Genomic DNA, 15,160 nt, shown 5'->3' with positions numbered 1-15,160 from the left:
TGTTTTTGTATGTGAATTTTGTGCCCATCAACTTTGTTAAATTTGTTCTAACAGGTGTTTTTTGTTTTGTTTTTGTGGAGTGTATGGGGTTTTCTTATAAGATCACATTATCTGTGAATAGAGATAATTTTACTACTACTTCTCCAATTTGAATGACTTCTGTCATTTTCTTGCCTAATATCTCTGGCTAGAACTTCCGATACCATGTTGAATACAAGATGCAAAAGCAGTCATCCTTATCTTATTTCTGTCTTGGGAAAGAAGCTTTTGTCTTCCACCAAGCATATGATATTCTCTGAGTTTTTTTTTATATGACTTTTGTGACGTACAGTAAATTTCTTTCTTAGTTTATTCTGAATATCTTTTTCATAAAAGAGTATTCAGCTTTTTAAATGCTCTTTTGCAGTATTTGAGATTGTCATATTTTGTTCTTTTTTTCCCTTCATTCTCTCAGTGTGGTTTATTTCATTGCTTTTCATATGTTGGGTTATCTTTGTGTTCCAGGAATAAATCCCACTAGATTTTGATGTATAATCCTTTTGTCATAAATTTATGCCTTGGCATTCATATTTAGGCCTGACACAAATTATTTCAAACCTACTTGTTCCATTATCACCTTTGGCGTATTTAAAAGTTTCTGTCCACATGTAATTGTTTCCAGTATGGCTCACCTATTCCTCATCTGACTTTCAATATCTCGAGGTAATTTTTTTTCTTTTTTTTTAAATATTTTTTTAGTTGTAGAAGGACACAATATCTTTATTTTATTTATTTATTTTTATGTGGTGCTGAGGATCAAACCCAGTGCATCATGCATGTTCTACCACTAAGCCACAATCCCAGCCCTCAAGGTCATTTTTAAAAGAGGACTGACTGTGCTAGATTATAAGAGTCATGGAGGGCTAGGGATATAGCTCCTTGGTAGAGCACTCATTTGGTATGCATGAAGCCCTGGTTTCAATCCCCAGTACCACAAAAACAAAGGAGTTACAGAGATAAATAAGAGCAATGTGTAATCTTGAGATTGGATACTGATTTGATCAGTTACAAAATACTGAATATGGTCTAGAAGTACTAATAGGCACACTTAGTGAAACAGAATTGATAGAAAAGTGTAGGTTACTAAATTGTATGTATTGTATGGTCTAGTTTTGGTAGAAACAAAAGTTGGAGAGAGTGTAAGTGTCCAAAAAACCTAGAATATACATTAAGTTATCGAGCAGAATGTGATTTTATTTTTTGTTATGTTTACTTTGGAGAATTTCATACTGCATCTACAAAAAAAAGTTCCTAAAGTAAATTATATAACACATAATTGATTTATAACTAAAGCCAGTTTTAATGTTTTATAATTTTATAAACAATACCTAAAACGTACTTAAAATTTTAAGTTTCTAGCCAACTACAGTGCTTTATCCCTTTATTTCTTAGATAGAAAACCTGGATTTTTTATTTCTTTTAAAAACCATTGAGGAATTCTACAAAAGTGACGATGGAGAAAATCTGGAAATTGTCTGTCCAGTTCAAGATCAAGCATGTGTAGCTAAATTTGAAGATGGAGTTTGGTACCGAGCTAAAGTCACTGGTAGGAAAGTATACACTGTTTCCACAAAGGAAGGTTACACTTTAAGACTAGTATTGTTTGAGTTGATATAATTTGTATCTATTAAATAATCCAAGAACTCACTTTGGCAGGAAAGGCATTCATCTGCAACAAAATTCAGCAGTGTTGAGAGGTGGGGCTAGTGAGAAGTATGGGGTCATGGGGGTGAGCATTCATGAACAGATAAATGCATTTCTTATAGAGCAGTTCTTGCTGTCAGGACTGGATTACTATTTTTAGCAGATTGTTATGAAGTGAGGCTGCCCCCAAGTTTTGTCTCTCACCTTCGCCCACCTGCCTTTCTACTTTCCACCATCAGTTGAAGGAAGTAGAACAAAGTCCTTACCAGAAACTGAAAAGATGCTGGTGCCAGAATCTAAGGTTTCCCAGTCTCTAGAACTGTGAACCAAAATATACCACTTTCCTTTGTAAATTACCCAGCATCAAGTATTCTGCCATAGCAACTGACAGTGGACTAAGTCCTGTTCCTTTTACATGCTTCCTAATTTGTAGACATGTAGCTTTTTATTTACAAGGTGAAGTTTAGTTTGATACTGTTTAAAATTTTCCCCATTATTAAGGTTCCAGATCTTTTTTTCAAAACTATTTAAACTTCCAACCTAAGTTTTCTATCTTAATTATTTGTCATTGATTTTAATTCCTTAGGGGTGAGTGTCAAACTAGCTAAAGTTTTTTCAAATATAGTTTTCATAAACATCTTAGTCTGTTTGTGCTGATCTACCAAAATACTACAGGCTGGTATGTTCTATTTAAAACAGTAGAAAATTATTCTCACAGTTCTGGAAGCTAGGAAGTCCAAGTTAAGGGCACTGGTAAGGGCCTGGTCTTTCTGCTTCCAGAATGCTGCTGCATCCAGAAAAACAAATGCCATGTACTCATATGGCATAAGGGCACAAAAGGAGTAAACTTTCCTCTGTTGAGCCTTTTTACATGGGCACTGAATCCTGTGTATGGGTAGGGAGAGCTCTCATAACTTGGTCACCTCTAAGAGGCCACATCTCTTAATAAAATGTTGTATTAGGGATTAAATTTCAATGAATTTTGAAGAGGACAAAAACATTCAAACATAGCAAGATAGTAGTATATACCAGTACATCCCCTGTCCATTTTTATTTTTTGAGACAGAGTATTGCTAAGTTGCTGATGGGCTTGCTAGGTTGCCAAGGCTGGCCTCAAACTTGTGATTTTCTGCTTCAGCCTCCCAGAAAAGGGATTGCAAGTGTGCACCACTGCAGCAGACAAGCAGTGCATCTTTTGATAAATATCAATGGAAGAGATCAAGCCATTTTTCATGTCACTTAAGGACTTTGCAACTACTTTTCAGATTAGAATTATTGGCTTTAAAACATGCATTTGATGAACAATAAGGCTTCTGAATTATTTGAGTAGTAACATTTGGTACAGTTTCCAAGGTGACTTCGAGTGTGTAAAGGAAACACATGTGTGACTCAGTTGGCCTATCTTCCTGTATCTTCAGTAGCCCTATAGAACTCCATCATGAAGATCATACTTGGTAGTTTTTTGTTGGTTTGTTTTGTTTTCTAAAGTCAGCCTCATTTAAAAACTAAACAATACTAAAAGATTTAGTCATCTCCATCTCTTCTGTTGCAATTACTTTTCATATTTTCAGGTATTCTTTTGGTATGTACCTGTACTGTTTATTCTAATAATATGTAATATTCAGTTGATGTTTCAGGTTTAGATATTATCTATTTACTTGTTACTCTGAGATAAAAGTTTCAAATCTCTTCATAGCCCTTTTGTTCCTTCTTTCCCTATACTTGTACCACAATTATTAGTTAAATCCATATTGTGTAAATACGTTCACTGCTGAACGATAAAGTATACTTTAACACTATTTTGAGTTAATAATTGTGTTAATTTTTCACTTGTGTTATTGTCTTAATTTGTGGCCACATTTTTCTAATACTTCAAAACAATTTATCACATGATTAGACTTTTCAGATAGTCTTAGTTGGATTTTTTTTTTTTTTAACCATGGAAGCATACTGTTTCCTTCAAATGGAGTGCTTACTATACATTTGCTATTCTGGAAAATTTTTTTCACTTAGCAATACACAATACACTTCATTGTTCTGTCTTGTTTCCTTGTTTTCTGAATCCCATGTTTACCTCTTCAGTTTATTCATTTATTTTGATGGAGCCACCTTCTAGTAGTTTCTTCAGAAAGAATAAAAACGTAAATTTGAGACCTTCCATTGTCTATTTGATCTGTTCTCATATGTGACTGATAATTTGGGTAAGAAAAAAAAATAAGTTTCTTTAAATTCTATTCCATATTCATCTGCTTGTTTAAAATCACATCTCCATTGAGGAAAGGTTGGCTTTGGTACAGCTGAGCATATTCTTCTAGCCTGAAGATTGCAATGGAAACAGGGAGAAATTCCTCCACATTTCATTGGCCTTATACTTTTAATAGCCTGTGCTTTCTCAGTTATCACAGATATCCACAACCATAGGTTCTAAGTTGTGTGAAGTGTTATTTTGAGTACCAGTACTATGCCACCTGCTTCCACTTGTTTGGAGCAGAGAATGCTGGACTAGTTCCCATATTGAAATGACATATACTTGTATTTGTCCTTAAATTTGAAAATGATAACAACAAGTTTAATACCACTCTACATAATGTGCTGAGAAAGACTAAAGTCAACCATATATTTTGAATGATTTCACAAAGGTCAGTGTGCAATAGGGCTTTATTTAAACTTCTGTTTGAACCTTCCAAAAATTTCTTTAAAGGCTTAGTGACTTAGATTGACATAGAAGTCTGTGAGTTTGCAATTTCTGATTTCATAACTTTTAAAGGATTGCCTGGCCGTCGGGAAGTTGAAGTTAAATATGTGGACTTTGGTAATACTGCAAAAATAACACTTAAGGAAATGCGTAAAATAAAAGATGAGTTTCTGAATCACCCAGAGAAGGTAATCTACTTGTTATGAACTCTAGAGTTGGAATGTTAACACAAATATGAAAGTATTTTTGAAGTCGTTTTTAACAGAAATGCTCTGGTAATAACTATTTTGTCTATAAATGGTTTCTGATATAAGAACTATAAATAAGTATTGCTACAGTAACTGATTGTAGTAACTGATGACTAGAAAAGGATAAGAAGGATTATTTCTTATTTGTTTGTTTGTTTGTTTTGGTACCAGGGATTGAACACTGAGCCGCATCCCCAGCCCTATTTTTTGTATTTTATTTAGAGACATGGTCTCACTGAGTTGCTTAGCCCCACGCTTTTGCTGAGGCTGGCTTTGAACTCATGTTCCTCCTGCCTCAGTCTCCCTAGCTGCTGGGATTACAGGCATGCACCACCAAACCCACCTGAATTATTTCTAAATTTATATTCTTCTATGTTAATTAAATTGTTAGTAAGCTGTATTCTTCATTTTGAATAATGGGCAATATTATAGAAAAAGAAACTTGAAAATACAGGTAAGCAAAAGAAGTTAATCACTAAAAAATATTGTTCAACATTTTTGGTATATGTACTACTAGTAAGATGCATCTTTTTTTTTTTTCAGTTGTAGACAGAAAAAATACCTTTATTTATTTTTATGTGGTGCTAAGGATTGAACCCAGTGCCTCACATGTACTATGCAAGTTCTCTACCACTGCCCATCATCTTTTGTTGTTTTAAGAATTATAGAATCAAACTATAAATAGTCTAGAAAGCCTGCTTTTCTCACTTACAAAATGTATCATGACTATTTAACTTTTTAAATAGATGCTTATTATTCAAGTACATGGATAACTAATGTCCAAATACTCAGTTTATTCCAATTATTTCAATTTATGAAGTACTTTATAGAGGGCTAGGATTGTGGTAGAGCACTCACTTAGCACATGCGAGACCATGGGTTTGATCCTCAGCACCATATATAAATAAATAAAATAAAGGTATTCTGTCCAACTACAACTAAAAAATAAATATTTTTTTAAAAGTACTTTTATAGATACCTTTATTTTATTATTTATAAATTCAGACACAAAGATTGTTTTTTGTTTTGGGAGGTTTTGGTTTTTTTGGGTTTTTTGTTTGTTTGTTTTTTGTTTTTTGCAGTGTTGGTATCAAACCCAGGGCCTCAAACATACTTTCATCAACTGCACTGAGCTACAAAAACATTAGTTTTCTACATATAAATAAAACTTTATTTTAACTCTAAAATAACCAGAAATTAAGTTTATTTTCTTAATGGCGGAATTTTGTTTGGCACAGGCAATTAAATGTAAACTGGCACGTATTGAGCCATGTAAAAGGATGATGCAGTGGTCCAAAAAAGCTAAAGAAAAATTTGAAGAAAAGGCTCAAGATAAATTTATGACATGTTCAGTTATTAGTAAGTTATTTCCATTTTTATTTACTATATAATCATAAATTATTTTAAATAAGATTAACATTACATAACTTTTGTCATATCTTAGGGTAAATTCAATGTGCTGTGAGGAGGAGGAGGAGTAGTGAGAAGTAACATTGAGACTGTATAATGAGATTATATTTTCTGCATGCTTTAGAGTCTAAAATTGGCCCTTGAGGTAAAAATTACCACTAAAGACCAAGTCACTTTTCTGATGAGTGTGGTGGTGCATACCTGTAGTCTCAGCTACTTGGAGGGTTGAAGCAGGAGTATCACTTGAGCCTAGTAGTTCAAGGCCTGCCTGGGAAACATAGCAAGACCTCATCTTAAAAAACAAGACACCCTTGACATGACCCCTTCAAAGCCCCAAAGCTATTAGTCCACTATTTTATAACATTAGTTCTGGCAGAATATGATCCTGAATTTATATGAGATATAGTCTTTATCTCTTTTGCAGTAAATATTTGTTCATTCTATTTCAAGGTAGTAATATCAGTGGGCTTCTGCCTCATACTCCATTGGTAGGTATTGACTGAGTATGAAGTTTGTGTACTATGTAGATTTTCTCAGCCTGAGGAACTTTGAATTCTGAAACGATCTAGCCCCAAAAGTTTTGAACAGGAGTATTGGGGATGTGTTTTGATATATTCCAAAACTACAATAAACACTATTTCAATGAGTCCTTATAGGGGATACACAAGACCATATTTACTTAGGATTGATTATAGCACTTTCAAGGATAGTTTTATTACACCTGCTTTTCATTTTTATCACACTGCCATTAAATGATCCCTCCGTTATAAGATGATTAGCCTGTTCTAGTGAGAAAATTGAAGCTCAAAAATGAACTGCTAAAGTTTATATAACTTATAAATGATGGAGTTTCTCTGATAATTTATTCACTGTATTAATTCAAGAAATTGTTTAGAATAAATAGTTGAGTTTAAGAGGAATATGATTATAGAAATTGCATCCTTAGTCTATAGGATTTTTATATCTGGCTTCTCTGAAATGAACAAACTAAAAGGCCTGCTAGTCCTTCAGCAGCCTCCACTCATTTTGAGCTGGATAACTTTCCAACTTTCTTTTGACATTGTGTTCTATTGGTTTTTAGCTCCCTCCTTGAGAATCTTCCCATGGATAATACATCAAAACATAGTATTTGTTCTGGATTCCTCTTGTTTACTTATTTGGTATGCCAATTACATCTAGCACTAGTTGTAACATAATTATTAATCTAGATAATCTGATTTAAGGAGTGTCTTTCCCCATTCACCTGCACAATGATAAGATTGGGACTTTGAACGTATCTAATAAAGTAAATTACCACAGATGAAAATGGGAGATATATATATACATATCATCACTTTCTTTTTTTTTTTAATTTTTTATTGTTGGCTGTTCAAAACATTACATAGTTCTTGATATATCATATTTCACACTTTGATTCAAGTGGGTTATGAGCTCCCATTTTTACCCCATATACAGATTGCAGAATCACATCAGTTACACATCCATTGATTTACATATTGCCATACTAGTGTCTGTTGTGTTCTGCTGCCTTTCCTATCCTCTACTATCCCCCCTCCCCTCCCCTCCCCTCTTCTCTCTCTGCTCCCTCTACTGACATTCATTTGTCCCCCTTGTATTATTTTTCCCTTTCCCCTCACTTCCTCTTGTATGTACTTTTGTATAACTCTGAGGGTCTCCTTCCATTTCCATGCAATTTCCCTTCTCTCTCCCTTTCCCTCCCACCTCTCATTCCTGTTTAATGTTAATCTTCTTCTCATGCTCTTCGACCCTACTCTGTTCTTAGTTACTCTCCTTATATCAAAGAAGACATTTGGCATTTGTTTTTTAGGGATTGGCTATATCGTCCCTTTCTAAGGAAAGGGACATTCAAATTAAATTTGGAGGAAAGCAGGGAAGATGGTAAAGGTACAGAACACAGAGAAAGTTGCCCCTATTGGAACAAAGAACTTCATGAATGAGAAGTATGAAACCAAAGAACTAAAGGGACATAAGAGATAGAAAGTAAAAGGATCAAAGTTTACTTTGCATTGCTTAGCCTTTTGTTTCTAGGTAACTCATCTGGGCCACTGAAGAGTAGCCAGGATTGATTTTTTCAGTTCTTGAAACAATTTTTCTATTATGTATGTACTCTTATAACTGGGTAATGTAGGATATTATTGCTGATATGGGTTTTTTTAGATTTTGTTTTTATACTAGGGATTGAATGCAGGGGCACTGTACCGCTGCACTACATCCCTTTTGTTTTCTATTTTGAGACAAGGTCTTGCTTAGTTGTTAAGGATTTTATTGAGTTGCTGAGAGTGTCCTCAAACTTGTAATCCTCCTGCTTCAGCCTTCCCAGTAACTAAGATTACAGGCATGTGCCCCCATGCCCAGCAATGATTGTCATTTTTTGGAATCATCAATCTGACCAGCTTCTACTGGCTACTATTGTATAAAAACTGTAGACATACATTGATCTCGGTGCATATTTTAGAGATGTGTGTTTCCTAAATAAATTCCTCTTTATCAGGTTCCCTTTTCTGTGACCATAAATAAAGAAAATAGGCATATAAGATGTAAATTATACCCTTAGTTCCTACTGTAGTTTAAGAATCAGATCGATCAAGTAACAAATTTTAGTTTTCTAAAAGAAAATTTAAAAGGTTTGTCCTAATACATGAAGAGATAAGAAAAATATTCCAGTTAATTGAGAGTTCTAGATTGAGTTTTTGTCATTTTAAACTTTGTACCATACTTATAAAAGCTATAAACCTTAGGTGTGGTGGTGCAGGCCTATAATTCCAGGTATTTATCAAGAAGCTGAGGCAGGAAGATCACCTGGTCAACACAATAAGACTCAAAACAAAGAAAGAAAAAAAAGCCGTAAACCTTCACAAATAATGACTCACTGCCCTGAGTAAAATTTCATTCACTTGTGTGCTTTTGGAACTTGATTGAATTACACAAAACAGTATAAATATACTACTGAATATTTCTGTTGAGTAAATATTAATTTGTGTTATTCTGAATCCAAAAGGGTTAAGCTTATTTGGTTTTGTTATAGAATCAGTGGCATACAATAACCTAAAATAGAATTTTTACTAATTTATATATGCTCCAGGTAACATTGACAATTCATTATGACTGCAAAATACTACTATAATTTCTAGACAGAGGCTGTGACATATTCAGCAAGAAATCTCATGTATGCCAAAAAAAGAAAGAAATTGTTTCCAGTTAAAAAAATTCTCATTTAGTCTATTTTGCAATATATTTCTTTCTTTCCCCAAACTAGTTTTTGTGTTTTTACAGAAATTTTAGAAGATAATGTGCTCTTAGTTGAGCTTTTTGATTCTTTTGCTGCTCCTGGAATGACTCCTACTAGTATTAATGACCAGCTTGTGAAAGAAGGCTTAGCATCTTATGAAGTAGGGTAAGTACACAGGTAAACTTTTACTGTTAGTTCATATGTAAAATTTCAAACACAAGAAGGCAAACTGGAATTTCCTGTTCCTACATCAGAAAAAAATAGTGGGAAAATAATTGAGCTGTTAGTCTAAGGAAGTAGAATGACTTTTTACCCTCATTCCTAAGGAACTTTAAAACCCAAAGAAAAGCTTCTCAAGATCAAAGTTGTTTCTTAGAAAAAAGACTGGCATTTTATTTCTAAATGGAATGTCTGCTTAGGCAGCCCCCTTTACCTATTTTAGAAAGGGAATTGGGAAAAGATATGGCAAAATAGAGAATAAGCATTGTGGTATTCCCATTTGGAGAAATGTGAATTTTCCTAGGTTTAGGTTTAAAGTAACTAAGCTTAAACCATTTTGTTCATAACCATCAAAGATTAACCAGTGGTATAGGTGACCCAAGAAGCAGAAGAACAGAGTACTGGTAAGGTTGAATATAAAGGTTTGGCAGTCAAGACCAAGAATTCTTCCACAACAGAAACTTTTGCAAAAGGAATGGACTCTGCAGAGTCTTCTAAAGAATTTCCATATGTAGCCCTTAAGAAACCCAGTATTTTGATATCACCCACATATAATTTCTATTGGCATAACAGGGACACCTAACAGAGACCTGCTATGACTCCTGTTAGTATTATGATCTGTGGTCTTGCTCTCCCTACCTACCCTAACGCTGGAGGAACTAGAAGCAGAAGAAGAAAGGCCTATCCTTTTAGCAGTCTAATTGCAAGTGAAGGAGGAAAAGAAAGGAGAGTAAACATTTAAACTGTATTGAACTAAGTTTTTTTTCTTTTTGAAGTCGGAATTATTAAGGCATAGTAGTAAAGGTATGTAGTAAAATGTCACTGTTTAGGTATGCAGTTAAATGATTTTGACCAACATATAGAGTCATATAAATGTTATCCCAGTCAAGATACAGAATGTCACTGGGTGCAGTGGTGCATGCCTGTAATCCCAGTGACTTGGGAGTCTGAAGTAGGAGGATTGTCAATTTGAGACTAGCCTTGGCAACATAATAAGGCCCTAAGCAACTTAGTGAGATCCTATCCCCAAAATATAGAAAGTGCTAGGGATGTAGTTGAAGCACCCTGGGTTTAATCCCCAGGACCAAAAAAGAAAGAATTAAAGACACAGAATGTCACATGTTCCCTTATGCCCCCTGTAGTCAGTCCCCTTCCTCTATAGTAACCTTTAGCAACCACCTAATTTCTGTCTCTATAATTCTGACTTTCCGCAACTTCATTAAACAGAATAATATAGTATACTGCCTTTTGTGTCTGACTTCTTTCATTTAGCATAACACTTTTGAGATTCTTCCATGCTATTGCATATGCATATATATATATATATATATATATATTGCATATACCAGTAGTTTGTTTCTTTTTATTGCTAACTAGTATTCCATTATACAGATGCACCAGATTTATTCATTTACCAACTAATGAGCTTTTAGATTATTTCTATTTGGGGCAGTTCCACAAATGAAGCTACTATAAACATTTGGGCACAGGTCTTTGTGTCAACATATGTATTATTTTCTTTTGGACTGCTGGTTGTAAGATAAGTGTAGTTTTAACTTTGTAACACCAGCCAAATGATGGTTTATGATGTTTATGCTCAGAAAATATATATAAAAAATCAGAATAATTGTTACATGCTGTTAGTCATATAGTTTGAAACACATAAAAGCTATTGACTGAATTAGATTTTTATGGAAGTCGTATTATCAAGGGACTTGTTTTTAATTCTTTATATTATTTAAGTTATGAAGTTATTAAAGATTGGTAATAACTTCCTAATGAAAAATGGTAGGGGAATTGTTCTTAAATGCTTTCTGTGAGTACAAACACACTCCTGCACACTAGTGGGTCAAAGTAGAAATCAAAAGGAAATTAAAAAAATATCCTGAGACAAATGAAAATGGAAACACAACATACTAAAACTTATAAAACAAAGCAAAAACAGTTCTAAGAGGGAAGTTTCGGAAGATCTCAGAACAACTTAACTGTTCACCTCAGTGAACCTGAAAAAGAACAAACTAAGCCCAAAATCAGCAGAAATAATAACAATTAGAGCAGAAATAAATGAAAAGAGACTAGAAAAACAGTAGAAAAAAAGCAGTTGCTATTAATAGGATGTTTAATGTCTCTAAAAGTCCCATTTGTTAAAGGTTTCGGTCCCCAAGGTGGCACTATTGAGAGATGCTGTGGAAATTTAGAAGGTGGTGCCTTGTGGGAAGTTAAAAGGTCATTGGGGTGTGCCCTTGAAGAGGATTATGAGACTCCAACCCCTTCCTATCTCTTTTTTGCGTCTTGACTATGAAATGAGTGGTTTTACTCTATCATATACTCCTGCCATCATGTACTGCTTTGCCACAGGCCCAAAGCACTGTGACCAGTCAGTTACGTACTGAAACCTTCAAGACAGTGAGCAAAATAAATCTTTACTCTTTATAAGTTAATTTGTTCTCAGACATTCCCATATAGTGATAGAAAGCTGACTAAAACAGCAGTGAAACTAAGAAGTGATTTTTTTGAAAAGACAAGCAAAATGAACAAATTTTTATCCAGACTAACCAGACTCACCAAAAAGAAAACTCAATAAAGGAAAGAACATTATAACTGTATCACAGAAATACAAAAGATCATAAAGCAACTTACATGTTATACTTACTATGCCAACAAATTGGATAATCTAGAAGTAGATAAATTCCTAAAACATATAACCTTCCAAGTTTGAAACATGAGGAAAGAGTCCAAAGAGTTCAATAATGAAGAGATCGGATTAGCTTTTTAAAAAAAGTCTCCCATCAAATGAAAGCCCAGAATATTTTGGCTTCATTACTGAATTCTACCAAATATTTAAAGAAGAATTAATGCCAGTCCTTCTCAAATTCTCCTAAAAAAAAAAAAAAGGGAATACTTCCAAAATCGTGAAGCCAGCATTATCCTGACACCAGAGCTGGAAAAGAAGAGAACAAGAAAAGAAAATTACAGGCAGTATCCCTTATGAACGTAGATTATGAATAATCAAAAAGTTAGGCAAGAAAAAAAATGTGGCATCCAATGTGGAAAGGAAGAGATGCAGATGGTATGAGCTTATATTAGAAAACCTAAGAGACTTTACAAACTATTAGAATTAATAAGTGAATTGATCAAAATAGGATACAAAGTCACAAAATTAGTTTAATTTTTACATCCTGACAGTAAGCAATCTAAAAGGAAAATTAAGAAAACATTTATATTTATACAATAGCACCTAAAGAATGAAGTACTTTAAGAATTAAGCAAGAAAGTGAAAGATTTATACAGTGAAAACTAGAAAACATTTTTGAAAGTTATTAAAGTAGACAAATGAATGGAAAGACATTCTATATTTATAGATTAGAAGACTTGATATTGTTAAGATGTCATTCCCACCTAAGTAATCAGAAGATTAGTGTTGTTCCCCATCAGAATCCCAATGACATTTTTTACAGAAATAGAAAAACCCATTCTAAGATTCATATGAAATTTCCAGGGGTCCTGAGTAGCCACAACAATCCTGAAATAGGATAACATGGAGTATTTTACACATTGTGATTTCAAAACTTACTATAAACTACTATAATCAAAACAATGTCAGACCAACAGAATGATAGACATACAGACCAACAGAGTAGAATCTAGAATCCAGAAACAAACACTGTCATATAGGTAAGTTGATCTTTAACCAAAGTGTCAGGATCATTTAGTAAGGGAAGAACAATTTTTAACAAAAGGTGCTGGGGGAAACATGCACATCCATATGCGAAAGAATGAAGTTGAACCCTCACCTAACACCACATACAAAAACTAACTAAAAATGGATCTGTGGCCTCAATGTAAGACCTAAAACAATAAAAGATAATGTTGGACAAAAAGCTTCATACACTGGATTCGGCAGTGATTTTGTTGATATCAAGTGCCCAACCAGGCAGAGTGGCACACACCTGTAATCCCAGCAACCTGGGAGACTGAGGCAGGAAATTCACCATGTTCAAGACCAGCCTTAGCAATTTAGCAAGGCCCTAAGCAACTTTCAAAGCCCTATTTAAAAAAATAAAAAGTAGTAATGTGATTTGTAATGCATTCTGTTGTCATAAAAAAATTTAAAAATACAAAGAAGTACACAAATTAATAGGATCAGGGACACTCAGTGGGAAAGTGTCCCTGAGTTCAGTCCCTAGTACATAAATTTAAAAAAAAGAAAATCAAGTGCATAGGCAGTTTAAAAAACACAAACTAAACTTCGTGAAAATGTAAAACTTGTGTACATCTGAAGGTATTCTCTACAGAATATAAAGGCAACCCACAGAATAAGAGAAAACATTTTCAAAGCATATATTGTTAAAGTATTAATATCTAGAATATGTAGAAGACTACTGAATCTCAAATAACAGAACACTCAATACAAAAAGGGGCAAAGGAGTTGAATAGACCTTATCTAAAGAAGATATACAATAGGCCAATAAGCACATGAAAAAATACTCAACATCACTAACTATTAGAGAAATGCGTATTAAAACTATTGTAAAATACTACTTCATATCCATTAGGATGGCTACTAGGAAAAAAAATGTTCAGGATGTAGAGAAATTGTATCTGTTGGTGATGTTGTAAAAAGGTATAGCCACTATGGAAAACAGTATGGCAGTTCCTCAAAAAATTAAAAATAGAATTCCCATTTGATCCAGCATATCTACTTCTGGGTATATACTCAAAAGAATTGAAATCAGAGTCTCAAAGAGATATTTGTACATTCATTTTTATAATCGCACTATTTTCATTAGATAAAACATGGAAGTGACCCAGATGTCCTGGTAGATGAATAGATAAGCAAAATGTACTTTGTAATAAAATAGAATATTATTCAGCAATTAAAAAGAGCCAGGAGCTGGGGCTGTAGCTCAGTGGTAGAGCATTTGCCTGACATGTGTGAGGCATTGGGTTTGATCCTCAGCACCACATAAAAATAAATAAATAAATAAATAAGATACTATATGTATTTACAACTAAATAAATTTAAAAAAAAAAAAACAGAACCAGGTGTAATCCCAACAACTCAGGAGGCTGAGGCAGGAGGATCACAAGTTTGAGGCCAGCCTCAGCAATGTAGCAAGACCATGTCTCAAAACAAAAATTAAAACAGATTGGGGATATAGCTCAGTGGTAAAGCTCCCAAGGTTCAATCCTATTACCACAAAAAAGAAAAAAAATTCTGATATACGGTACCATAATAGATGAACCTTTGTTATATTAAAATAAGCCATCACATAAAAGACAAATACTATATGTTGCTATTTATAAGGAATGGTTATAGTAGTTTAAGTCTAAGACAGAAATAATGGTGGTTGCCAGTGACTGTGGAGGTAGGAAGAAATGGGAAGTGAGTTAGTGTTTAGTGAGTATAAATAGAGGAGTTTCAGCTTTGCAAGGTAAAAAAAGAGATGGTGATGATGGATGCAAAACAATACACCTACTTAATGACCTGAAATGTACATTTAAAATGGTTATGATAGTAAATTTTAGATTTTATGCATTTAGAACAGTTTTAAAAATTGGAAAGATAATTAAATTTTTATTCTTTGGGAAATTTTTCAAAAAAAAAAACATTGCTTTGGCCCGTCCCAGGGCACTCATGGTCCAGAAGCTTAA

General features: G+C 33.8%; 1 protein-coding gene across 2 annotated transcripts in view; it reads left to right on the top strand.

Annotated features, from left to right (window-relative positions):
• Positions 1 to 15,160, top strand: part of Rnf17 (ring finger protein 17) — a 107,649-nt gene that overhangs the window by 55,913 nt on the left and 36,576 nt on the right. For both annotated transcript variants that reach the window (XM_027941526.2, XM_027941524.2), the window contains exons 16-19: positions 1,432 to 1,585; positions 4,451 to 4,566; positions 5,865 to 5,985; positions 9,331 to 9,451. In XM_027941526.2, the coding sequence (XP_027797327.2) occupies positions 1,432 to 1,585; positions 4,451 to 4,566; positions 5,865 to 5,985; positions 9,331 to 9,451 (512 nt within the window). The remainder of the gene's footprint in view (positions 1 to 1,431; positions 1,586 to 4,450; positions 4,567 to 5,864; positions 5,986 to 9,330; positions 9,452 to 15,160) is intronic.

This window comes from Marmota flaviventris, chromosome 4 (assembly GCF_047511675.1).
Source record: "Marmota flaviventris isolate mMarFla1 chromosome 4, mMarFla1.hap1, whole genome shotgun sequence".
NCBI classification, from domain to species: Eukaryota; Metazoa; Chordata; class Mammalia; order Rodentia; family Sciuridae; genus Marmota; species Marmota flaviventris.
The sequence above is the reverse complement of the archived record's forward strand: the minus strand, read 5'-3'. Positions and strand labels throughout refer to the sequence as shown.